At 42.1% G+C, this 26,165-nt stretch overlaps 1 protein-coding gene across 2 annotated transcripts; it reads right to left on the reverse strand.

Annotated features, from left to right (window-relative positions):
- Window positions 1–1,147: 1,147 nt before the first annotated feature.
- On the reverse strand, window positions 1,148–7,603 carry mrpl39 (mitochondrial ribosomal protein L39). Of its 2 annotated transcripts, XM_062527679.1 has the most exons (10): window positions 7,435–7,603; window positions 6,676–6,885; window positions 6,179–6,318; window positions 4,850–4,949; window positions 4,319–4,386; window positions 4,020–4,132; window positions 3,805–3,870; window positions 2,561–2,714; window positions 1,519–1,566; window positions 1,152–1,349 (listed from the first exon to the last, which is right to left on the reverse strand). In XM_062527679.1, the coding sequence occupies exons 1-10, from the start codon at window positions 7,469–7,471 to the stop codon at window positions 1,254–1,256; spliced, it is 1,032 nt and encodes a 343-aa protein (XP_062383663.1). In that variant the 5' UTR covers window positions 7,472–7,603; the 3' UTR covers window positions 1,152–1,253. The 2 variants fall into 2 exon arrangements, with proteins under 2 accessions (XP_062383664.1, XP_062383663.1); XM_062527680.1 differs by lacking the exon at window positions 7,435–7,603 and having other exon boundaries at window positions 1,148–1,349; window positions 6,103–6,318; window positions 6,676–6,817.
- Between the last annotated feature and the right edge of the window lie 18,562 nt (window positions 7,604–26,165).

Raw genomic sequence — 26,165 nt, forward strand, 5'->3', positions numbered from 1 at the left:
AGACTGGGCAATTGTGTGGCTTCCTCTCAATTTTGAAGTTCATGCCTATTGTGGGGAGAAAAAAACCCTCTTGATGCCATGTAGGCCTACAGGCTTTTCTCTGTCCCAATCAGCCTGTAATCGACAAACTGTTCAAAGAAACTTTCAGCCACGACATAGTTGGCTACGGCCATGAAATTGACGACATATTTGAAAAAGTTTGGCAGTTGAAAAGGAATTTTACTCCGGTGGTCTGTTCGGGCAGAGACTCAAATATCTCAATCGGATCGAGCTTGGAGGAGAGGCAGCGAGAGTGCATTTGTCTTGAGGGAGGACGGGGTGTGTCCACACTTTGCAGTTTGTTGCACCCCACTAATGTGAGTTATGGCGACAGGTGTTTAGTTCTACCTCTGGTTCTAGAACACGTATTTATTTCTTAAGATTCATTTCACCAACGGAATATTTTCACATTACACATCAACTCTCGATTGGCAAAAACAGAGCTATAGATCTCATCAATGAACATCTCTCGCGAAGCCTAAAATGCGCAATGAATAGGCCCACTCCTGTCACGCATTTCTTCAATCTTGACGGGGAGGAATATTTTTAGCCACCACAACCTGTCTACGGCAGCATGAGTGTCATTCAAGGCGCTCTCTCGCATTCTTTTAACATCACTGTCCCCTCAGCACCTGTCGTCATGCCACAGACAAGCCAGCTGTCGCGACCCCGACACACACACAACACGGCCTTTGTCTTGGCCACGGGAAAACTGCTGACGGATCACACACAAACCCTCTCACCTTCCACTTTCTCACACAACCCCAGCTGACCAGTTAAAGACCGACCCAACAGCAGGGCCGTGTTGACGCAGTTCGCTTTAACTGGTCAGGTTTTTTTCCACATATATTTAGCGAGAACTCGGCAGCTGCAAGGCCAGACTGTGTTATGAGATGGATCCAACAACACTGATAATGAAGACTCCCATCATGGTCACAAACCCACTGGAAAAGGGTTCTGTACAGGGTGTATGTAGTCTTGCAGATTTATCACAAATATTTCCTCCCATCCATAACATGTTATATTATTTTGCTCATCAAAAATAAACAAACAATAAAACTCCTTGGTATACACACATATTTTAAACATTTATTTAAGGACAAGACACTAAACAATTTTGGGTCTGGAGATTATGGCAGGCAGGTTGGCGTGTGTGTGTGTGTGTGTGTGTGTGTGTGTGTGTGTGTGTATGTGTGTGTGTGTGTGTGTGTGTGTCACTGAGGGGCAGGAGGAGCTGGATCCTGAGGAGGACTGGATTCAGAGGGAAGAAGAGCTGCCGTTTGATTGGCTGAGGTCGGTGTTACCTCTACCTGAAAAGCGACCAATAGAAAAAGAGCAAGCGTGATCAGCATTCAGCAAGATAACGAGCGGCATGCGCTGAGGAGACTAGAGAACTGAGCGTGTGCAGTGTGTGTGCAGTGTGTGTGTGTGTGTGTGTGTGTGTGTGTGTGCAGCTGTGGAGCCGGTGTGCTCTCATACCAGTTTGGTGGCCCTCCTCCGTAGCTTGCCCCAGACCGTGTGATGAGTCTGGAATAACAAACACCAGGGTTGAGCCACTCATACACGCCACACAGATACGGTGATGGAGAACACATAACAAGTGTTTACTATGATAATATAACGATAAATATGATATATTTACTATAAATAATGTAAAGATAACAAGTGTTTACTATAATAAATACAAGTGCTTACTAGATATCTAGATACAAATCTTACAATAAAAAAACCCTCTCAATTAAAGGAACACTTCACCGTTTTTTCATATTAAACTATCCCTTTTGCCTGCTTAGAAATGCACCACGTTTTATTTTGTCTCACCATACTTGGTCGTGTCGTGTGACTACTCGTGTAACTGTATTTTAATAAGGAAAAATAGGTGTTTGGTCGCTTCTAACTTCATCTCTGTTTGGATCCTAATGAATGCATTGGGCTAGCTAAATGCTATCAAAGTTGCGTCAGAGCCAGTGAGTGCACGCATTGAAACGTGAGAGGTATGTATCAACTCGTCTTAGTAAAGGGAATATCACAGTTTAATATGACAAAACGGTGAAGTGTTCCTTTAAGATAATATTATAACAGAATAGAGCATGTAGAATGCAGGAACAATCCAGATCTTGAGGATTTTTGGTCACTCGTTTATCATTAATTGTAACCATTAACTGTTAGTTTCAAGTTAGTATCAATGTGTTCTCAAAAGCTCTCTTTGTGTTAAATGTTACAATGCCATACATATTCTTCTCAACCCAAAGTCTATATGAAGCACTTTTGCTGGGTAAGTGCAGGTAAGTAAGGGTTCCTAAGCGAATAAATAAAAAAAGAAAACGGCTACTGAGTAGGCGTCGACTTTTGACTATGCAAATAAATTTATCTGATGTGTGGGGCCGTTCCAAACCATCAACGAACTCATGTTCCTGTGTGTGTGAGTGTGTGTGTGTGTGTGTGAGGCAGCTCCAGACCAAAGGGAGCAGAGCACATCTCTCTGTGTGTGTGTGTGTGTGTGTGTGTGTGAGTGTGGTACCGGTAGCTGCCGGGGGAGGGAGAGCCCCTGCGCTCTTCGATGGAGACCCCAGGCTCCCTGGCCAAGGCTGTGCAGAGCCGTCACCTCATACTGCATGCACAGTCCTGTTCTGGACACTAGGGGGCCCCCACTCAACGTAACGTGGTCTCCACATCTACAGAGTGGATAGAAGGACAAGGATCACTAAGTAGATGTCACCTGAGGCAAAGACTCACTGAATCAATGACAGACAAAGAACAGTCATCATGAAGAAGAACAGTCGCCATGAAGAAGAACAGTCGCCATGAGGGAGAACAATTATCATGAAGTCATCATCATAACCTCTTCATTGTGCATTATGATAAATAAAAACTAATACAAGGACAGTGCACCAGCAATATTAGTAATATACACTATATTGCCTAAAGTATTGAGTCACTTGCCTTGACCCCCATATGAACTTCACATCCCATTCTTAATCCATAGGGCTTAATATGACATTGGTCCACCCTTTGCAGCTATAACAGCTTGAACTCTTCTGGGAAGGCTTTCCTCAAGGTTTAATAGTGTGTTTATTGGATTTTTTTTTACCATTCTTCCAGAAGTGTATTTGTCAGGTCACACACTGATGTTGGACGAGGAGACAGGCTCTCAGTCTCCGCTCTCATTCATCCCAAAGGTGTTCTACTGGGTTGAGGTCAGGACTCAAGTTCATCCACATTAAACTCTGTCACCCATGTCTTTGTGGACCTTACTTTGTGCAATCGTGCACAGTCATGGTGGAATAGGAAGTGGCCATCCCCAAACTGTTCCCACAAAGTTGGGAGCATGGAATTGTCCAAAATATCTTGGTTAATGCTGAAACATTCAGAGTTCCTTTCACTGGAACTAAGGAACTAAGCCCAGCTCAGGGATGGCTCCTCCTGTTCCAACATGACTGTGCACCAGTGCACAAAGCAAGGTCCATAAAGACATGGATGACAGAGTTTGGGGTGAATGAACTTCATATGAAGTTCATATGGGGGTCACGGCAGGTGACCCAATACTTTTGGAAATATAGTGTATGCAGTGCAATATTATATTATATTGTCTGCTGAGAATGTGGAGGTCTGCATATTAGTGTATTCCTTCACCTGTGTGTTTGTATGTGTTTAATGTGTGTACTGTATGTCTGCACCTTGGCCACCAGGATTTCCCTTGTTTGAGATAATAATGTTCACTATGACTTGCTGTTTCACTGGGGTTCTATGAGCGGTTTAACTCACCTGTAGATGCCTACGGTGCCACTGGGGTTGAGAGCTGCCAGTTCCTCCACCTCTGACTGCTTACACCTGCAGAACAAATAGTCCAGAGAAGAACAAAATAATAATAATAATAATAATAATAATATATATATATATATATATATATATATATATACATACAATGTATTATGTGTTAAGATAATCTGTAACCATGACTACTAATGAGGGGCGTTCACCTGCTGTGGGCAAAGATCTCCAGAGCCACAGGGGGCGCCACCTCCAGGGGCTCCCAGAGCAGATCTCTATGGATGAGCTGCTGAGCAGCACGGGTGAAAGACTGCAGCGCCTCCTGTAGGCACAGGTGAGGAAGTGTTTGGTTACTTGTCTCTGTCACACAGCGTGGCAACTAGAACGGGCTGACAGGACAGCAAAAAGGGTGCGTTGATCTCAGTGAGTAGGCCTACATATTTAGATTTGTTTTCACGTATAAAATTTCACCCCAAATACAAATGCCTTTTCATGTCTTCACACTAACCTCTGTGGGAGTCCACGAGTCTAGCTGGGGGTCCAACACCACATCACAGCAGAACGCTCCTGAGGTCACTACAGGAGAAAGTGAACCAGAGAGTCAATTCAATTGAGTCCAGTTCAGTTCAATTGAGTTCAGTTCAATTCAGTTCAATTAAATTCAATTCAATTCAGCACAACATGATAAGGCTGAAATTGACATGTTGTGGCTGCTAAGAAAGATTCAAATTCAAATCTAATGACTGAAGATTTAAAGGAGAATTCCAGTGATTTTTCATGTAGATCTTTGTTTCGAGGTCACAGAGTACTATCAGTACAAAAAAATCCCTGAAAACAATCGGTTCTACCCAGCTTGTGCTGCTGCAGCCACACAGTTACAGTGCTACACTGAGGGCAAACAAGACATTGACAAACAAAGATCTATGTGAAAATTCACTTGAATTCTCCTTTAAGGAGTATCTTACTAAACAGAGGTTCTGTAGAAGGTTTCAAGTCTGTGTGACTTGTGTATGTGTTGCACGGTTGGGTAGCTGAATACCTGGAACTTCAGGAATCTTCAGAAGCTCGACAGGGAAATCATCCTTGAAGGCATTCTGAAGAACCTGACCAAGGAGAGTTGCACATGACCTCCAGTAGGCCTACAGTTAGAGAGAGGGACAGAGGGAGGGAGGGAGAGAGAGAGAGAGAGAGAGAGAGAGAGAGGGAGGGAGGGAGGGGAGAGAGAGAGAGAGAGAGAGAGAGAGAGAGAGAGGAATAGAGGGGACACCGATCAAGCAGAGACAGACAAAATTACACTACATTTAGCAGACCAGTCTTTTTGTCCAAAGTGACTTACATGTGTCAACTATATTGCAGCAACTTGGAGCAACTTGGGGTTAAGTGCCTCACTCAAGGGCACAACGATGGAAGCCGGGAATTGAACCCACAACTTTCAGGCTACTGCCTGTCTGCCTTAACCACTACTCTACCACCGCCCCCACATCTGGTCATTCAAATTGGCAGGAGTCAAGAATATTTATAAGGTAAGGCAAGGCAACTTTATTTATACAGCGCATGTGTAAAGCACAGAGTGCGACCCAAAGCGCTCCCAACACATATAACACACACACACACACACAAACACACTCTCAAAGCGCTCCTATCACAAACAGCACAGATGGAGCAGCGAGGTCCCCAGCGGGCCCGTTCGGTAGTGAGTGTGCTAGGCTACATACAACACATATAACACACACACACACAAACACGCAAGTACCTTATGCCCGTTATGTAGAGTGTGCTAGGCTACATACAACACATATAACACACACACACACACACACACACACACACAAACACGCAAGTACCTTATGCCCGTTATGTAGAGTGTGCTAGGCTACATACAACACATATAACACACACACACACACACACAAACACGCAAGTACCTTATGCCCGTTATGTAGAGTGTGCTAGGCTACATACAACACATATAACACACACACACACACACACACAAACACGCAAGTACCTTATGCCCGTTATGTAGAGAGTGTGCTAGGCTACATACAACACACACACACAACTTATGCCCATTACGTAGTGAGTTCGGTAGGCTCTTGAGTGCTAAGAACTTCTTAGGAGTGTTCTTAGAACGTTCTTACAGTAGAGTGCTCCTAAGAAGTTCTTAGCACTTAAGAGCTTCTTAACGAATCTGGGAAACGCAGCCAATATAAGTTACCACTCAAAAACGCCCACCAATGCCCTAATGTCTGTGTGAAAGAGTTGACACCGTCGTCAGTGAGAGTGTGGTACCTGGTTGGCGAGCAGCGGGTTGGCGTCTTTGAAGGTGAGCAGTGTGAGGGCGCAGGAGTGTGTGAGAGTGTGGTACCTGGTTGGCGAGCAGCGGGTTGGCGTCTTTGAAGGTGAGCAGTGTGAGGGCGCAGGAGTGTGTGAGAGGCTTGTGAAGAGGCCACGCCTCCCCATCTACGAGCGCCAGCACCGCGCTCTCCACATGCCATTCGCTGAAGTCTGGAAGAGCAGGGCACAGACAGAGAGGAAGGAAGGGGTCAAGGGTCAGTAGGGTCAAGATGTTGAAGGAGAGGTGCAAACGCACACCAAAAACGAGGTGCAAGCAACTTTTATAAACTTATGGAGAGAGAGAGAGAGAGAGAGAGAGATGCCGCACACGGCGAGTTACTAGCAGATTATTTATTATGTGATCTGAAGAAGGCCGTAGGCCGAAACGTCACCGCTTTTATAATAAATAATCTACTAGAAACTCGTAGTGTGCGGCATCTCTCTCTCTCTCTCTCCGTAGGTTTAGGATGTGTCACAATTCAAAGCAACAAGCTGAGCAAGCCTTCAGAAGAGTTAATTTGTGCTCACGGCGTGCACAGCTGTGCGGAGTGGACAGTCCTTTGTTCATGACCAGGAGTGTTCCTTGAAGACCTGGCCCCTGCATTTGAACTTCAATCTTCTCTATGCGCGGATACAGCGCGCGTTGACGCTCCTGCTCCTGCGAAAACAGGGAGCTGCGTCGACTCTGCAGCTCCGCCGACGACAGACGCGCTGAAGTCGCAGCACTGGACGCCAGACCTAACGATCCATCAACAAAGACATTCACACACATTCAGTCAGAGGGTACTCCTTCACTCGTCCTACTCTTTCTGTGTCTCAATCCGCCTACTTGCACACTTCAAATACTTAGTAGAAGTATGTAAAGCAGAAAGTAAGCCCTCAGTGCACACTACGGTACAGCACATTACGGAAGTATGCGTTTGCGTTTGAGACACACATTTTGATTCAGTGTAACATCAGGATGCTCCATAAGCGTCTATCAGTCATTACTATGTAACATAACATAAGTCCCACAACTCTTACTATGCTACTATGTAACTACTTGGACTCAAAGTCACTTCGCTAGCAAGCGTCTAGCACAGCCTCTCTTCAATCAACATTATGTTTGTCTTTGTGTAAGACACACAGTTCATTATGATTATCAAACATGGTCTCATTGAGTTTTTCACTACTTTAGAAGGCAAGGTCAGGTGGCTATGCTATCTGGCTAGCCAGGCTTGTAGTTGCCAGTTATCCACTGACAGCGCTTGACACCCGTTATAAAACATAGAAAAAGAGCAAACTCACGCCGCTGTATCATTTGACATGCTGTTCTGCAAGCCATGACTTTTCAGAAGAGGACTCGACCACTCGGTCCACAAATAATACACACTAATGGACGCCAAACAGAAACAACGTCAACCCAACATATCAACAACCACTGTAGGTCGCCATGCTTTTCCACCGTTCGTGTGTGCGGCTGTGCGCGTAATGAAAAATCCCATTGGAACAAATTCTGTGAATATTAGTTCCGCTTGATACCTGAGTGGTTCCGACATAGAATAGGCTATGCCTAGAATAGAATAGAATAGAATAGAATAGAATAGAATAGAATAGAATAGAATAGAATAGAATAGAATAGAATAGAATAGAATAAAAACTTGAATTGCCACACACCAATGTTTGTGGCATTTTTGTGTAGCTTAGTCCGGTGGAAGAGACCCCTTTTATCCGTGAAATGTTCCTGGATTGGACACTAGATTAGAAAAAAAAAAAAATTGGCTCTCAAAATTAGAAAAATGGAAATGTGTAAAAAAAATAAATGCATGTATTAGGCTATATTATGTAGGTGGATTTATTAATCAATGTTTTTGACAGAGATTAAATGTTGGATTACATTCCAAAACACTCATTAACAACTAGAAGTGTGGGACAGCAAGTGAGTGGCTTTGCAATATGGCCACGCACGCCAGCGCTGACTCTAGAGGGGGTGTCCTGTCCGCAGGCCACAGCTGTCTCATTGAAATCAGCACATCAAAGCCACTGGATGGAACAGGTGGGAGCTGGACTTGACTTGGCGATCTCCCAGGTCTCTGCCTGTGCCATTTATAATGTGTGTTAAAAGTGAACACAATAGTGTGGTGTGCTAGACAAATCAGCTGACATTTTTCCTTCCTTCTCCACATTCTGGGATGGAAAAGTCACATCAACCTTCACAATGTTTTGTTTGAATGAGGAGGTGTATGTGCATTTATACTGTATTTTTGCTCAGATCACTTCAAGTGACTGGGGCATGGAGCTTCCCCCTCTAAAAGGCTAAACTCTTTTCAAAAGAATTCAAGTATGAATCATAATCATAATCATAATCAGCTTTATTGGCCAGGTAAAAACAAGGAATTTATGTTAACAAACAAGGAATTTGACACAGGTTAATCTTTTCTTTCAAAGTACAACGCTCAAACAAATAAAACATAAAAGAATACCCCCCACCCCCACCCCCCACCCCAGAATGAATGAAGAACAGAAATAAGGCTATGCAAAAGAAATGTACAACAAATAAAACATAAAAGAATACCCCCCCCCCCACCCCAGAATGAATGAAGAACAGAAATAAGGCTATGCATAAGAATACAAACACTACGGGTGGGACAGGGTAATGCAATTGTCCGGAGGGGGGGGGGGGGGCTGGGAATATCCACCTCCTTGTTGTCCCTGTCCAGGTTGCCATGGTCGTGGTCGTGGACACCTCATCAGACATGTACTGTAAGCTGAGGATCAGCTGGTCCTATTGTCAACATAACAGACATGTACTGTAAGCTGAGGATCAGCTGGTCCTATTGTCAACATAACAGACATGTACTGTAAGCTGAGGATCAGCTGGTCCTATTGTCAACATAACTGTTTGGAATGTAAACAGGTGCAGTAGAGTGGGGAACCAGCAGTAGCTGCAAATATAAACTAAATATCACAAATATAAACTAAATATCATCAATTAAAACTGTACCTTGAAAAGGAGGCATTGTTGAAAAGTTTGGGTTTGGGCCAAACATTATCTCTTGGATTAAACTGCTCTATGCTTCCCCTTCTGCGTCCATAGTTACAAACTCTGTGTGCTTTGAACCATTCCGCCTGCATCGTGGAACCCGCCAGGGTTGCCCTTTAAGTCCCTTGCTTTTTGATCTAGCTATTGAGCCACTAGCTCTGGCCCTACGCAACTGTAGCCTCCTGTCAGGGATCTGTAGGGGGGGTATAGACAACAAGGTTTCGCTTTATGCGGACGACCTCCTTCTTTACATCTCTTACCCAGAGACCTCTCTACCTGTGGCGCTGTCATTGCTGGACCAATTTGGAGAGTTCTCTGGATACAAACTAAACCTACATAAAAGCGTACTTTTCCCAGTAAATGACCTTGCACTTAAATTGGATTACACAAACATACCTCTTAAACTTGAAAAGGAACATTTAACCTACCTAGGAGTCACCATCACAAGAAAGTATACACATATCTTTAAATAAAACTTTGTGAAATGTCTGAATCAGGCTAAGGAAGATCTATCAAAATGGTCACCCTTATCCATGACACTGATTGGACGTATCAATTCTGTAAAAATGAAAATTCTCCCTACATTTTTATACCTTTTCCAATGTGTCCCTGTTTTTATACCCAAGTCATTTTTTAACTCTTTAGATTCCGTCATCTCATCATATATTTGGAAGAATAAGCATCCCCGACTCAGCAAGGCATACCTCCAAAGACCTAAGTGTGACGGAGGTATGGCTCTTCCCAATTTCCGTTTTTACTACTGGGCAGCTAACGTCCGAACTCTTATACTCTGGAGACATTTCCACCTCCATCCCAACCCCCAATGTGGGTGTCCATAGAAAACAGCTCTACCCAACAAACCTGCCTTCCTGCTCTATTGGGGGCAGCACTACCACTGCCTCCTCGATCAGGTGGAAACATAGTTGTGCGCCATTCTCTGCGAATATGGGTCCAATTCAGAAGAAATTTTGGCCTACGGCTCCCTTCTCTTTTGAACCCTATAGCTTCAAAACACCTTTCCCCCCCTTCTATGCTAGACACAACATTTCAGGACTGGCACAAAAAAGGCATAACATCGTTTAGAAATCTCTTTAGCGGTGGAAGCTCTTTTGCCTCATTCGAAGAGCTGTCCAGACACTTTGACCTACCATCTACCCATTTTTTCAGATATCTCCGGGTCAGACACTATGTGCGGAGTCTGGTACCTTCATTCCCTAACTTGCCAGCTGAAAATCCAATTGATAATTTATTCTTATTTCAACCACTGGAGAGAGGGTCAATATCCTCCATTTACAAGTTTATAGCTGGGCTGAAACGCACCCCTTTGGACAAAATTAGATTGGCCAGGATTTAAACTTATCCCTGCATGGGGATCTGTGGTCTAGTATTCTTAAACAAGTACATTCAGCATCTATATGTGCCCGCCACTCACTTCTCCAATTCAAGGTTGTGCATAGAGCTCATATGTCCAAAACAAAATTGTCCAAAATATACCCAGACCTTAATCCTAATTGTGACAAATGTAGCAATCCTGATGCAACACTCACACATATGTTTTGGCTGTGTCCCAGCCTTGAAACGTTTTGGAGAGAAGTTTTCCAAACACTCTCTCAGATACTAAATTATACAGTACAGCCCGACCCACTCATAGCTCTATTTGGTATTACCGGAGAGGAGCAACTGTCCAGGGCCAAACGTAAAGCATTGTCTTTTGCTTCCCTTCTGGCCCGACGCACAATTTTGCTTAAATGGAAGGGGAAGACCTTACCTACTCATTCACAGTGGTTAAGGGATCTATTATCCAGCCTAACACTGGAGAAAATATGCCATTCATTACATGGATCTGAAGAAAAATTCTATAAGGTTTGGGGATCTTTTTTAGATTATGTTCACAAGCCTGAGACCATGATTGAACCATAGTGTGACTGCCTTATCATTTTTCCCTTGACTTCCAGCCAGCACCTTTGCAGGCACTCATAGGCATTTCAACTCCACTAACTGCCTGCTCTTTCTAATGGGTCATTGTTTTTTTTTGTTGTTGTTGTTTTTTTGTTTTTTTGTAGTTGTTGCTGTTTACTTATTTATTTATTATTTATTTATTTTGTATTCTCTGTTTGTTGTTTTGTTTTGTATATTGTTACTGTTATTATTACTGTCCCTTACGATGTGTATTGTGTGCTGAGATAAGGTGGGAGGATGTGGGGAAGGGGGGTGGGGGTGGGAGGGATGGGTTAATTCTTTAATCATCATCAGGTTGTACTCTGACTGTGTTAAGCTGAAACCAATAAAAAGAATTTTGAAAGAAAAGGAGGCATTGTTGTAACTAAAGACACTACAGGTACATATTTAGCTATGCCAGATATTTTATTCACTGTGATTGTGTGATTAAAATATAATGCACACCAGCTATGTTGATTTGTCTGTCTGGAGGATATTCTTGGACATTTGGAAGATGAACTGTGAAGATATGACGGGTGGGCTGTTACGTGGCTATAGATAAGGTATCCATTTCTAAATCCCTTGGTTGTACTTGAATATGATCTCATAAGGCAGGGATGGTCAATGTTATTTCAGTCAGATGCTCTAGTAATAGGGAGAGCCAGATGAGAAAGGCATCCCAACAAAATGGAAAAATTGAACAGATGATATTGCAATCAGAAAATGAGTATCAAATGAGTAAAACATTACTTTACATAATATGATGCATGTGGTGAGAGCAGCTGTGAATCCCAGACGCAAAGACAACACTTTTAATAATGCCGGTTTGTCTTTATTTTACATACATACATACAATAATATACATAATTAATGTCATGTAAACACATAATGTAGATGTAAGTTGTGTTTTGTAATCGTTGGCCTTTCAGTGTTGGGATGGTCAAGACTTTTTCTGTGTCTCCAAACATCGATTGAATTTTGGACATGTGAATGCTGCATGTCTTGAGTGAGTATATGCAAACTCCAGTCATGACCAGCATTAACATTAACTCTGGGGGCACACACACACACACACACACACACACACACACACACACACACACACACACACACACACACACACACACACACACACACACACACACACACACACACACACACACACGCGTGAGGGAGACTTAGTTAGAGGTGGAAGGATGGAGACAGTCAGAGATCTTTCCTTTGCTGAGCGTAGCGTAGCGTTCGATGCTCTCTCCCACCTCTGGGATAATGCTAACTGTATAGGCGTTCGCTTATAAAACAACCCCTATCACGATTAGCATTAACTCTGAGATGAGAGTTCAGTTCAGTCCAGTTGCTGTGTGTGTGTGAGCATGTGTGTGTGTGTGTGTGTGTGTGTGTGTGTGTGTGTGTGTGTGTAATCTTGCATTGCCAAGAGCAACCTGCAGGGGAAGACAGAGGCATGAGGTTGAAACAGAGACCTCCCGTCACAGCCAGATGAATGACTGTGAGAGAGTTGTGTGGCCTAACACTTACAATGACACAGTGTAGAAGATTTAGATGACAGTAGTAGTGTAGGCATTGCAAGCAGACCTGATGTTTCCCCTACTGTGTTAGATGTGCAATGGCATAGTTTCAGCAATGTATTTCTTTTTACTACACGTGAAGCACAAAATTCAAGATTACATTTCTGACAATGTCAAGGACAAAGAGAAATGTTTACATTGAATGGTCATGATTTATAATGAATTCAGAAAGAAGAACTACATTCATTGTAGTCATTAATTCATTCTGCTTAAACAGAACATATGACACAATCTGTGTGTTAGTAGCTTTCCACAAAAAAATACACCTGTCTTAATAATCTATAAATTACCTACCATAAGCTATACTGTTTTATTTTTTCTTTGCACAAGATTCTTGCCATAAACTCTGCTTGTGTATCAACAAGAGCTCTCAGAGTGAATCTCATTGGTCAAAGTTCTGAATTCATGCAAACTGTCAACTATCTACATCATGAATTCATACCGTTGAGTTTCTAACATTCAAAAAAAAAAAAAGCTGAAAAGCTTTTACATTTTAAATACATATGTATTTTCTACTAATTCTCTAGTCTAAAACATGAATTCCTCTGATGACGTATTATTCCCTTTTGTCTATATCAACAGAGGTCTTTGCAATCGTTTAAGCTAGACATGCTGACTCAGTCAGGCCCACAGGTGGGCTCCATGTCAAACAGAAAGGGACTAGATGAGACAGTTTTGTTTACGTTAAATAACTGACAGAAATCTTTGCAGCAGTTTAAAGAATGCAGTTACATGTACGTGCTGTAAAAGCACCAGTGTGGTCTTCAGGTGCTCTCTCTCTGATAAAGGCGTCCAGAAAGGGAGCACTTGAAGACGTCACAGGGTTTCCAGTGTGCTACAGAGTGTGTGTGCAGGGCTGCGTACGGTCCCTGCTACAGAGTGTGTGTGTGCAGGGCTGCGTACGGTCCCTGCTACAGAGTGTGTGTGTGCAGGGCTGCGTACGGTCCCTGCTACAGAGTGTGTGTGCAGGGCTGCGTACGGTCCCTGCTACAGAGTGTTTCTGTAGCTTTGCATACGATACCTGCTTCGGGGGGCCTACTTCCTTCCTGAGCAGAAAGGTGCTGCTCTGAGACCACAGAGTATTTCCTCCGACAGCTCTGAGTAATCCTGCAGGCGCCTGGCTCAGCCACTCTGGAGAGATCACTTCTCAAGGCTGTGTTCGCTGTGTTGGGTTACAGACGCCCATCAGTTCAGAGTCACCTGTGCCTGTGGGGCATTACACATCCAGAATGCTGCTCTTCAGTCCTTCATTACAGTCCAACATCTCTCTCTCTCTCTCTCTCTCTCTCTCTCTCTCTCTCTCTCTCTCTCTCTCACCTGATACAGATAGTTTTGAGAGCAGGAGATGAGTGAATCGGAGCTTATAAGCAATGATGATGGTGACTCATACAAATTCCCCATGTGCCCCATGAGCGGAAAGTTACCAGCAGCAGCAGCTCAGGGGAGCCCAAGCAGGCCGAGGCCGTAGGATGGAGATGACATCTATGTAAATCAGGCTCCTTTGAGCTTTAAATGTCACAACACCGTATGGAATTTACAACCAAACAGATGATGCACGCAGGTGACTGAAAACAAAAAAGAAAAAGGTTACGTTGAAGATTATTATAGATTATTTCAACTCAACATTGCTGATGATGACATGTAAAAGTCAAAATACAATGTGAGCATTTTATATAGATATCGAAAGCAAAGTATAATGGTATACCGTAGTTATTGCTATTATAGCAAATATACTCATTATCTGACATTATTGTGACAGTGACTGACTGTGTGTGTTGCCACAACACTAGCATATAGGCTTATTGAATTTGCATTGTAGAATGCATATATGGATCATAATTGAGTGGGTGATAATCAGACGCTGGGATGTGTCAGTGTAAACCACTCCTGTCCAAGACTGCTGTATGCAGTGGAAACAGAACAAGCTAATAATGATGATGGTAAACATTTAGGTATCAGTAGATGCACTTTGTCATGTGTGCACAGCCCTTTAAAGCATGTTAATGTGATATAGGATGACCACCACATACAATGATCATATAATAATCAGACAGACAGACAGACAGACAGACAGATAGATAGATAGATAGATAGATAGATAGATAGATAGATAGACAGATAGATAGATAGATAGATAGATAGATAGATAGATAGATAGATAGATAGATACATTGAGATAGAGAATATAAGCATATGCGTCTAATGCTGGCACAGGTGTTAAGACGGTAATGGGTGTAACACGGGTTCCGGTATGAGTGGTACGGATATGACCATTTCTGAGATGACTTCAGACAGAGACAAATGAATGGTCACATTTGATCACAATAATTTCATTGAATTACTAGATTTTTTCAGCGGGCAAGTTATAGATGATAATTGGGGTGTTTTTTCAGTATATTTGAGTCATATACGGGTTTTTCCGGGACATCACAGTGACTACAATGAGACTGAGGGTTTTTTTTCATGTTGCTATCTTAATATTGCTATTTGTTTGTTGTGTCCTTTCTCATAACTTGGCTATTCATGGCATTTTATGTGAACATGGTTAACACGTATTTTACCCGGCAAGACCATGGGCAGCATGATAGAAAGGAAAAGAGAGGTGAGCTAAAATAAGTGTGTGTGTGTGTGTGTGTGTATGTGTGTTTGTGTGTTTGTGTGTTTGTGTGTGTGTGTGTGTGTGTGTGTGTGTGTGTGTGTGTGTGTGTGTTTTTTTTTTTGTGTGTGTGTGTTTTTTTTTTTTGGGGGGGGGGGGATTTGTGGGGGGCTTTCCCTTTGAACTGGAAATGATTAATTTACAGAAACAGCCTAGACTGTGTGATCTTTCAACTGTGGCTCCCATTATATATGATATGATATGATATGATATGATATGATATGATATGATATGACATTATATACATTAGATATCTTCTTCCCAGGAAAACTAAATATAGTATCTCTCATTATTCCTCACTTTCTATCTCTCTTTTCAGTCTTTTTCTCTTTTTCTATCACTCTTTTCACTTTTCACAAGACTGAATCATTCTTGCGAAAGAGAGAATTAAATTAAAATCCTTTACTCTTAGTGTTTGTCTAATAGCTAAACCCATAAATGCCCACTCTATCACATGATTGGCTGATTGTTAGGTGATGTATACGCTGATGTATACGCATTGAGGCTAAATTCAGCTGCAGGAGTCCGCATCACTTCCTGCAATGCAGAGTTGCGGGAGCTCACAACACTGGGGCGGGTTAGTGTGACGTGTGGCAGGGGACGCACGCAATCTCTCCCCGACCAGAAACTGACTCATTCTGGAAGATCTGGCCCTACTCATTTAAAGACAGAGAGTGAAAGACAGAGAGAGAGAGAGAGAGAGAGAGAGTGAAAGATAGAGAGACAGAGAGAGAGTGTATGAGAGAGAGACGGCGAGAGAGTGAGAGAGGGAGAGAAAGAGAGAGGGAGAGAAAGAGTGAGAGAGGAAGAGAGAGAGAGAGAGGAAGAGAGAGAGAGGTAAAGAGAGAATTAGAGAGAAAGAGAGAGGGAGAGAGAATGAGAATGAGAGAGAGGAAGAGAAAGAGACTGAGACAGATTGACGGAGGAAAAACTGGACGCAAGTAGACAGTTGGAAACTTGGCACATCCGTGAGGTCACACAAGATGTACATGAAAGTGTGGATATAAGTGTGGATTTTTTTTTCTGTGCGAGAGTGTGGGGCCTTTTTAGATTGGGAGATGCAGCGCACAGTTAGGGGAAATTTGTGTGACAGTGGAAACCACCCAAGAGCCTGACACGCTGGCCTGACCTTATTTACTCATAAACCACTCTCCGGTCTCTCCCGCCCTCTCAGAGCGCAACTGCTGTGGTTAGCATTCGTTTTCCCCTTCCCCGACCGGCACCACCACAACCAAGCCCACTACGTACGATTCCAACGCCACGGTACACCACACAAGCACCTACACCCCTTACACCGACTCCTCCAACAGCCCTCTCCAGTCTCTCTTACACCTCCAACAGCCCTCTCCAGCCTCTCTTACACCTCCAACAGCCCTCTCCAGCCTCTCTTACACCTCCAACAGCCCTCTCCAGCCTCTCTTACACCTCCAACAGCCCTCTCCAGCCCTCGAGATCCCCTAACATGACTCTCCAGCAGCGTTTCAAACATGCAGCTGTTTCCAGAGAGGGGCTGAGAAATCAGACACAGCACCTAAAAACACTTGTAATAGAGTAATCGTTCACTTCGGATTAGCATATACGTAGCAAGTGCCTATGGACAAAACCAGCCATACAACTTCTAAGCGGCAACCAGCGAAATCTTCCGATAATTGTGAAACATGACCTTGCCTGTAAATATAGCTATTTGGAGATAGTTTATGCCTGTTGTTAATCCTTCACCTCCATAACAAAAGCATTTGTATTGTGCACAGGGGGGGATAAGTCATGAGAAGTTTGCTATTTACAACAGCAGAGTAACATAATAAATACATTGCGACTCTAGACGGAGCTCTGCAGTCACCAAAAATACCTAAACCTGCATAGTGCACCTTTAATAAGATACAGCACCTGAAACACTTTCAATATAATCTGGCCAATTTCAAACAGATCCGACCCTCTCTTTCCATGGAAGCTGTCAACATACTCATACGCATGCATGCCTTGTGTTTTTTCTCACATTTCTTGTTGGCCTATGGGCAGTTCACACATCTGGCCTATGGCATAGCAGCTCACACATCTGGCCTATCCACCTCTTTCCTTAACCCGGAAATATGTATCGTTGCGATGGTTACGATACTGTTTTCAACTTCCGTTCATTCTGTTAACATGTGCGTTCTCCGTAGCTAACTAGATTATGCCTCAACTTCGATTTCTTTCGAAATGTTGACAATTCTGCCCTCAGCATGTATGTTTATAACCGATATAAAATAGAAAAGTTTACTTTTATATGCGTTATGATATGTTAAGCACCGTAAACCGTCACGTTAAAACAGATACAATGCAGCTTCGCCGGAAATAGAAAACCGTCTCGGTGTCATGGCGACCCCCATTGTTGGCTGCGGAATATCGTGGATAGCAGCTCACACATCTGGCCTATGGCATAGCAGCTCACACATCTGGCCTATGGGCAGCTTACACATCTGGCCTATGGGCAACTCAAACATCTGGCAGCTCACACATCTGGCCTATAACAGCTCACACATGTGGCCTATGGCAGAGCAGCTCACACATCTGGCCTATAGCAGCTCACACATCTGGCCTATAACAGCTCACACATCTGGCCTATGGTATATCAGCTCACACATCTGGCCTATGGCATAGCATCTCACACATCTGGCCTATGGTATAGCAGTTCACACATGTGGCCTATGGTATATCAGCTCACACATCTGGCCTATGGCAGAGCAGCTCACACATCTGGCCTATGGCATGCCCCATCACAACCTCATACTTTAACCGATGGAGAGCGTTCATTTTTAACATGCCCCATCACAACTTCATACTAAAGCTTATGGAAATCGTTCATTTTGAACATACCCCATCCCAACTTCAAACTGAGGCTAATGGAAATCGTTCATTTTGAACATACCCCATGCCAACTTCAAACTGAGGCTAATGGAAACCGTAACTTTTTTTAGTAAAACACTAATGTGTATGAACGTTCAAACAGTCTTGCAACTTGCTTTAATGGAATAGTTGTTAAATATGTTACATACTTCTAACTTCCAAGTTTTATCATGGGCTAAACGAAATGGCAATATCAATTGGAAACAGAGAAACACTTTTAGTAAGAATCTGATAATCTGAAAGGAAATGTCACATTGAAATATATATTATATTATTATAATAATATAATATTAATATTATATTCCACTTTTAAAGAAATCACCAAAATCCTGGTTCATCCTGGTTTTTTGTTTGTTTGGTTGTTTTGTTGTTGTGCTCATCTCTTCCTCTGTCTCTACCAAGTGCATCTTGTTTTATTACTTGTTTTGTTAAATTAGCATTATCTGTAAACATCACTGCGCTAAATAATATTGCATACAAACTAAAGTCTGCTAACTCTTGACGCTCCAATATGATTTCTTTTCTATCAGGTGGTGTCAGCCCACGCCATTGACTAAATAAATAATTTCTGGGAAAGGCCCACTGCACGAAGCCTGTGTGTGGTTTCATCTCACTTCAGAAGATACCATCTGCTCTTTGGCTTTGAGAACAGGCTGGGAGTGGGTGTGTTGCCGTAAACCTGTGTGAGAGACAGGAAGAGAAACACGTGGAAGAGAGAGAGAGAGAGAGAGAGAGAGAGAGAGAGAGAGAGAGAGAGAGAGAGAGAGAGAGAGAGAGAGGTGGCGGTGGCGGTGGTGGGGGGCAGGACCACCATGATAGATTCATTCCTGTCCTAGAACCAAGTTAATGAAATGAATGAAAAGTGAAATTTTTCACAGAGGGCAGTGCTATACCGATATTAGTGTCACAGTGTTTGTAGAGAAACTACTGTAATATCAGGAGAGGTCTCCTTCTCTACTGAAGTTTGCACTCATTCAGCACGCAAATAGACGTTTATTCTCATCAAAGGCTAGTTCAGGTCAGATCATGAGCCACTGTTCCACTTTAACCCAGATAACTACATGTGTCACTCACCTTTTAGAAATAAGCCTCAGATTCCCAGAACAAGATTGCACACTAAGTAGTATTATGATATTGACACTGTTTCAAAGTGTCAATAGATGTTCATGAGCATGTTTTTTTTTAGTATCCTCCTATTTTAGTATTTCAGCAGTCCTGTGATTAGAATGCTTGCTGAAAGCAGCACACTATTGTTCTTCTTAAGTTTTCTTATTATTATTACTTCCGGGTCCCTAATTTTTGGCCAGCTCCTGCGACTAGGCCTTTTGAGATATCGACACCTTTTCAACTCTGAAACGTCCGGTCAGTACCGGTGTAAGTTGCTCGAGAAGATGGCATCAATGACCGTCACTGACCGTTCGCCATATTTCATTTAATAGAAAGCGAAACTAAATCTTCACAGGTCACAAATTTGTTCCGAACTTCACGAAAGTTGACGTACATGATCCTTGGACCAAGACTCGCAAAAGTTACTAGAAGGATTTTTGATTTTCAGAAGGGTTTGTCCGTCACAGTCAAACGAAATTGGCGACGTAGCGACCATACAGGAAGAAGCAATATCTCAGGAACACTTTCACGTATCGAAACCAAACTTTGTACATGAACTCGGGACTCCGAGTTGCACAAGACCTTAAAAAAATCACAATTTAAAAACATTTTCCAAGCCCATTTATTAATACTCAGCCCACAGACAGACTCCAACCACTACTTTCTAACATACTATATCTTCACAATTATTTCTAGTCAGACCGATGCGCACCATGCCTATCCACACTTGTCAAGCATCTCCACTCAGTATCATGCTATGGGGTAGTACAGATTTTTAATTATGTATTTGGTGAAACTATATTATATATACCCAACAATTCAATACAATTCACAGCCATGGTGTTCAAATCTATCTCTGATTGTCATGATAGGAGAGTATTATTGAAAATGTTACAGCCTATACAAGTATGGAATTCACATATTTGCGGGAAATTATATACTGTCTTTACTTGTTTTGTGATTATTATGTGACATGCAAGGCATTCTGGGCCACGTATCAGACAAGCAGAGTTTGTCGCCAGGGTTCGCCTCATTTCATGAATATGAATAGGTGTTTCTGTAACCCTTGGGTCAAACAGCCATCTCTGTCACAAGAACAGCTGGTAATCGCTACTGAAGAGGAAAGCTATCGATTAAAAGGTTGTTTACAGGAGGAAATGAGCAGGGACAAGCAGGAAATGTAACTGGATTTAAAACATCAAACTGGTAGGCAAACTACCACTTGCCACTGAATACTGTTATTTCCGCGTGGGGTCAAAATGTAAAGGTCAAATATACTTTAGATGGTGTTTGCATATAAATCGCGATTAGCATCATGTTATTTTGAATGGGTTAACTTGTGTTAGCTAGTTATGAAGTTGAAGTTACTAGCCAACTTGAAGTGGTCTCTGAAATGTTAGCTAGCTATGAAGTTGAAGTTACTAGCCAACTTAAAGTGGTCTCTGAAAGTGTTAGCTAGCTATGAAGTTGAAGTTACTAGCCAACTTGAAGTGGTCTCTGAAAGTGTTAGCTAGCTATGAAGTTGAAGTTACTAGCCAACTAACTTGAAGTGGTCTCTGAAAGTGTATTTCAAACCTGAATGCCCTGACTCATTCACATGTACTAGTGCAGTGCCCGTTCAAACAATGTTTTATAAGAAACGTGTTGCCCAATGACGTTGATGCATGTACAGTAGATCATGACAGATTGGCGATGATGCGGTTCTTACTGACTTTGCAAAGTGCGGCTTAATTTAACGATATCTTTGTCATTTGTTGTTTGCATTGCACGCACGCATGTCATTAGCAATACATGTGCCAAATTTTAGGGCAGTCGGATGAGTGGTTCGAGAGTTATGCGTGCCACAGACAGACAGAGTGACACACAGACAGACGTTCCTTGCATTAATAGATAAATTATAAAGTTTGTCATCATGTTATGTTCCTTAGCAAAATATGTTCATCACACTGGTGGAAAGATTTCACCTCGCACGTTTAATGTTGATGTGTCTGGACACTAGGTGGCAATGTTGTACTCCATTTCACATCTAAATACGGTGAAATCATTAGAAGTATGGTATGCTTCACATTCAAATGTGAGCTTCACACAAGCAATAGCCTAATGCAAGTAAGGCACATTATTATGTTATTTAAAATGGGCAATTAGACTTCTGGAAATGTTATTTATTCTTTATTCTCATTTCAAACCACACACATCCATTCTTAATCACACATACAGACACATTTAGCCTACTTAAATAGGATACCAAACTATCATGCTTTGCTTTGCTGTGTAAATCTCCCAATACCTGAAGTAAAGTTCCAGATTGGACTTCATTCAAAAGTGAAAGCAGACGATTGATCAGCTGTGTTCTAAGGAATATTCTACTGTCTGCTCATGTTGGTGACCGTACCAGAGCAAGCACACTCCGCAGTTCCCTGGAAATGCATTCTAGTTACGAAGTACTCATTTAAAGTAAGTGTTCATGATAAGTGTTTTTTAAGTATCTTCCTTTATTTATTTTTTTTTTAGTATTTTAGTATTTTAGTAGTCCTTAATTAAGAAGTACAGTGAGTCCATTGGTTCTGTTTTCTCCATTGCATCCACTTTGATGGAAGAAGTCGCTTTAACAAACCTCCCCGTATAGTTTGCTGACTCAAAAGTGAGCTCTCCATTTCTGTTTGCTTTCATGAAGAAGACAAATGCCGTCTCCTTATCGCCCTTAGAGATATACCCCAGGTCTTTCCTGCATTCCTGTGGTAAAAAAAAAAAAAAAAAAAATCATGTTGTTCAAGTAGTTTTATGACAATTTCTTTGTCTTCAAACAACTTTACCTGGATGCTCTTACTGAAGTTACATGCCTTAAAAAAATCATGATTACTGCATACTGCACACCAATGTCCATGAAGACTAATTTAAAATAGGGTGTCAGAAACCATAGGATACATCAGTAAATGTTGAAATATGTCAGCTGACACAAAAGTTTGAGTGAAATATGGTTGTCATGACACTTTATTGTAATAGGCTGAATTTTGACTCCTAACAACTGATCATTTGTTGCCATGGTGTTCATAGTACTGTATGTGGGATCTGAGCCAAGGTCAAGATTTAAACATAAATAGGCGTTCACATGTGTTATATCAGCACAATGCCTATGTTCAATAAATTAATGTTAAAGAGGACATAGAATGGATGAATTGAGTATTGTACTGTGTTCTCTGATGTTAAAATAGTATATTTTAATAGTATAATTTTACAAGCCCATTTAAAACCTTATATTTAGGCAGGGTATTGAAATAGTCCTTTTGACTAAATTGCGCCCTCTTTGGCAACCCCAATTGAACTTCAATGGCTTTGCGATATTTGACATCACAAGTTGGCTTTGTTCTAATTCGCCCATTTTTAGTGGCTATTTCTAAGTTCAGATTTTCATATGAAGGAGGGCACAACCATGCCTCATGTTCATGATACAGTAGCTCTTTGATTATGCACAACCTCTCCCAATTCATCAACACCAAGACAAAAATGGTTTCCATTCTATGTCTCCTTTAATGTCATACTGTAGAGCATGGGTGTGACTTTACATGGAGCATGGGTTGGATGACTTACCACAACACTCACATGTACACCATCGCCATCGTCAGTTTTAGAGCATTGCAGGAACTTCTTAGTGCCCGTGAAGTTCAACACAACCGGCATCCCTTCATGTGGTCCGCCTTTATCTGCCTTGTAGTAGTAAATGGTGATATTTGCTGAGAGGGCAAAGCAAATTATGGAGATGAAATTATGGATATAGGTCAGGATATATGGAAATTTCCTGAAATCTTAATTTTTAAAGACTCATCAAGAAGATGACTAAAACATATTCTAAAACTAAATACAAATTGGCAAATTTTAGATCTGACCCTACCAAGATATTTATGCATGCCCTCATTTTTACCCACATTTCCTACTGCATCACCTGTTGGGGGCAGGCACACAAACCCCCCCTCCCCACTAAATCTGTGTGTGTGTGTGTGTGTGTGTCACAATGCACATTATATTGATGTTGGATTTCAACTGTGCCCTGCCTAGGGACTGCAGATAGCCTAAGGCTAACTCTGGTACAATGTACATGGTTCCTAACAAATACACAAATAGAATTCATTTCCTAGAACTAGAAAAGCACTCAGAGAGCGCTTTGTTCTCCCTAGGTTGTCATACATTTGAACCTAAACTATTCAGATCGCCACCACGTGGCCATACCATGCCATTACACCACTAAGCTAAATACATAAATGCCCCTGGAATCCCGACGGAATTACGGATCACTCCCAGAATGTAATAGTTTCTTCCTTGGGTCCGACCTTCCCTAAAAATGTCATCGAAATCCATCCATCACTTTTTGAGTTATCTTGCTAACAGACAAACAGACAGACAAACAGACAAACAGACAAACAAACCCCGGTGAAAACATAACCTCCTTGGCGGAGGTAAATATGTGGTATATACTGTACATACATTTACTTCTCTGCAAAATGGCTTTGGGTGTTTTGTGACTCAGAAATTTCTGATAATTAAAGCTCTTCATGGCCTTGTTCTTTTCCTCGTGTTGTTTCATAAAACAACATGGCTCCACTGAAAAAAAAGAGCACACAAACCACTGCAATAAGATGAAGTCACCTTATATTTTGCACAGACGTATCAATATACTGTACGTCAGGATGTTTTATGGGCTTTGGGCCCCCACCAGCCCCCACTGTCAACTTCAGCAGCACTGTCTGGAGGGCACTTGCGTTAGGTTAGGGTTAGGTGCCTTGAAGTTGACGATGGGGGCCCAAAAGACCATCAAGCAGTCTCAGCAACACCTCTCAATACCGAAACACATTGATATTCTATGTAAACTACACATGGCATTATGGAAAATGGATGATAAAAGTAAAGTAAATGAAGACAAAGTAAAATATGAACCTTTTTTTAAAAAAAAAAAGACAAACAATAAATGTCCTTTTCTCACCTGCTTCTTCCAGGCATTGCCCCCATGGTGTGGCCTCTCTCTCCATCCTGCATTACGTACACATACAGACGTTTTGTAAGGAAGTAGTTCTGAACCTTTATAATAATGCTTTAAGAAAACAAACAAGCCCAATGGCTGGGGACAATACAGCAAACTTGGGTGGCAAATGCTCACATTCACATGTCACATGCTCACGTTCATTTTCTATCTGAGTCCACTGGATCAGATGTTACAGTATGTGAATTCATATGGTGATCTGCTTATGACCCCTATGTCTCTCTCTCTCTCTCTCTCGCTCTCTCTCTCTCTCAGGGGCGTAGCCAGAGGGGTGGCTCCGGGAGGCACAGGCCACCCTTGAGATTCAATTGGCCACCCCAGGTGCCACCCTGAAATCCTAGTCTACTATTTGCCATTAACAGTCAAAGGCGAGACCTTTCTTGATGCACTTGCAGCGCACTAGTTTGAAATATCAGAGTTCAGAAATATAAGTAATCTAGGAAACATGCTTGCAGTTATAGGCTATATGGCTTATTGTTTTTAGCAGTTTACAATAGGGCTACAGGCTACTGCTTGCGCTAACACGCAAACAAATATTTACCTACTTTAACGTGGACTTTTCTGTTTTTGTTTGTTTTATTATTTATTTGACTTTTGTTTATTTGTCTGTCTTGTAGCCTATGTCTGTGGTGTCAAGGGTAGCCTTACGCCGCTCCGTCCGACATGCCAATTTTGCCTAGTGTTGCAAATGTTTTTGTTAATCTATGTTATTTTATTATATGTTAATTGTTGTTTGGTGTCTGTCTTTGTATGTCTTTGTATGTGTCCGTCGGGTACGCAGGCGATTACGCCGCTCCGTCCGGCATCTTTTGTCTTGTGTCTTGTTATTTTGTAAATTTGTTTGTTCTTTGTTGCCACGGGTACGCTGGCGATTACGCCACTCCGTTCGGCACTGTCTGTGTATGGGTTCTGTGCACGTGAAATGCGCTATGTTTGTAGTGGTTGTCTAATGTCTGTCTTGATGTCTGTACAGGAACGCTGTGCGAATACGCCGCTCTGTCTGGCACCTGGCTAATTTTGTGTCCGTTTAATTATTTGCTTTTTGTACCTTTTTCTTATTCTTGTTCTATTATTTTGATTTATTGTTGTTATATGTTTTGTGACTCAGGGCATTGCTGTAAAAGAGCTTGATGCTCAGTCAATTTTCCCTGAATAAAAACGGTTGATGATCTGCCAGTGCCCATTTATCTTATCACACACACACAAAACCCAGTATTGCGACTGTGGAATGACATCATAAAGGCACATTTTTATATCTGCCTATTCTACCTACTTAGCCAACACTGAGTATGTTGTATTGTAAATAGTTTACTGCCCTAATGTAATATTGACATTGTGGACATTTTACATAGCTTAGGTCAGTGTTTCTTAACTGGTGGGTCGGAACCCAAAAGTGGGTTGTGGTACTGATCTGAGTGATGCGTTGCGGTTAAAAGAAATTAAAAATCACCAATTTAAAATGCTACCTGATCAGATCTAATATTGGCCCGTTATTTTAATATACTTTATTCATAGCCATATGGGACAATACAGCACATTTAGGTGGCAAATGCTCACATTCACGTGTCACATGCTCACGTTCATTTTCTATCTGAGCCCACTGGATCAGATGTTACAGTACAGTATGTGAATTCATATGTTGATCTGCTTATGACCCCTATCAGTGATGCGCGGGCTGATCCAAATCGAGCGGGCGACCGCGGTCACCCGCGGTGACCCGCGGTTATGGGTCAAGAAAAAATATTTTTAATGATATGCGGGTCATGTTTGCAGGCATCCCAACCTGCAAAA

The sequence above is a fragment of the Sardina pilchardus genome, chromosome 23, assembly GCF_963854185.1.
Source record: "Sardina pilchardus chromosome 23, fSarPil1.1, whole genome shotgun sequence".
In the NCBI taxonomy this organism is placed as follows: Eukaryota; Metazoa; Chordata; class Actinopteri; order Clupeiformes; family Clupeidae; genus Sardina; species Sardina pilchardus.

Excerpts from the sequence above, each read along its gene's own strand:
- mrpl39 (XM_062527679.1), bottom strand. The coding sequence starts at position 7,471 with ATGGCTTGCAGAACAGCATGTCAAATGATACAGCGGC. Across the intron at positions 4,387-4,849 it reads GAAGATTCCTGAAGTTCCAG|TGACCTCAGGAGCGTTCTGC; the intron begins GTATTCAGCTAC and ends TTTCTCCTGTAG. Across the intron at positions 1,567-2,560 it reads CCCTCCCCCGGCAGCTACCG|ACTCATCACACGGTCTGGGG; the intron begins GTACCACACTCA and ends TTGTTATTCCAG.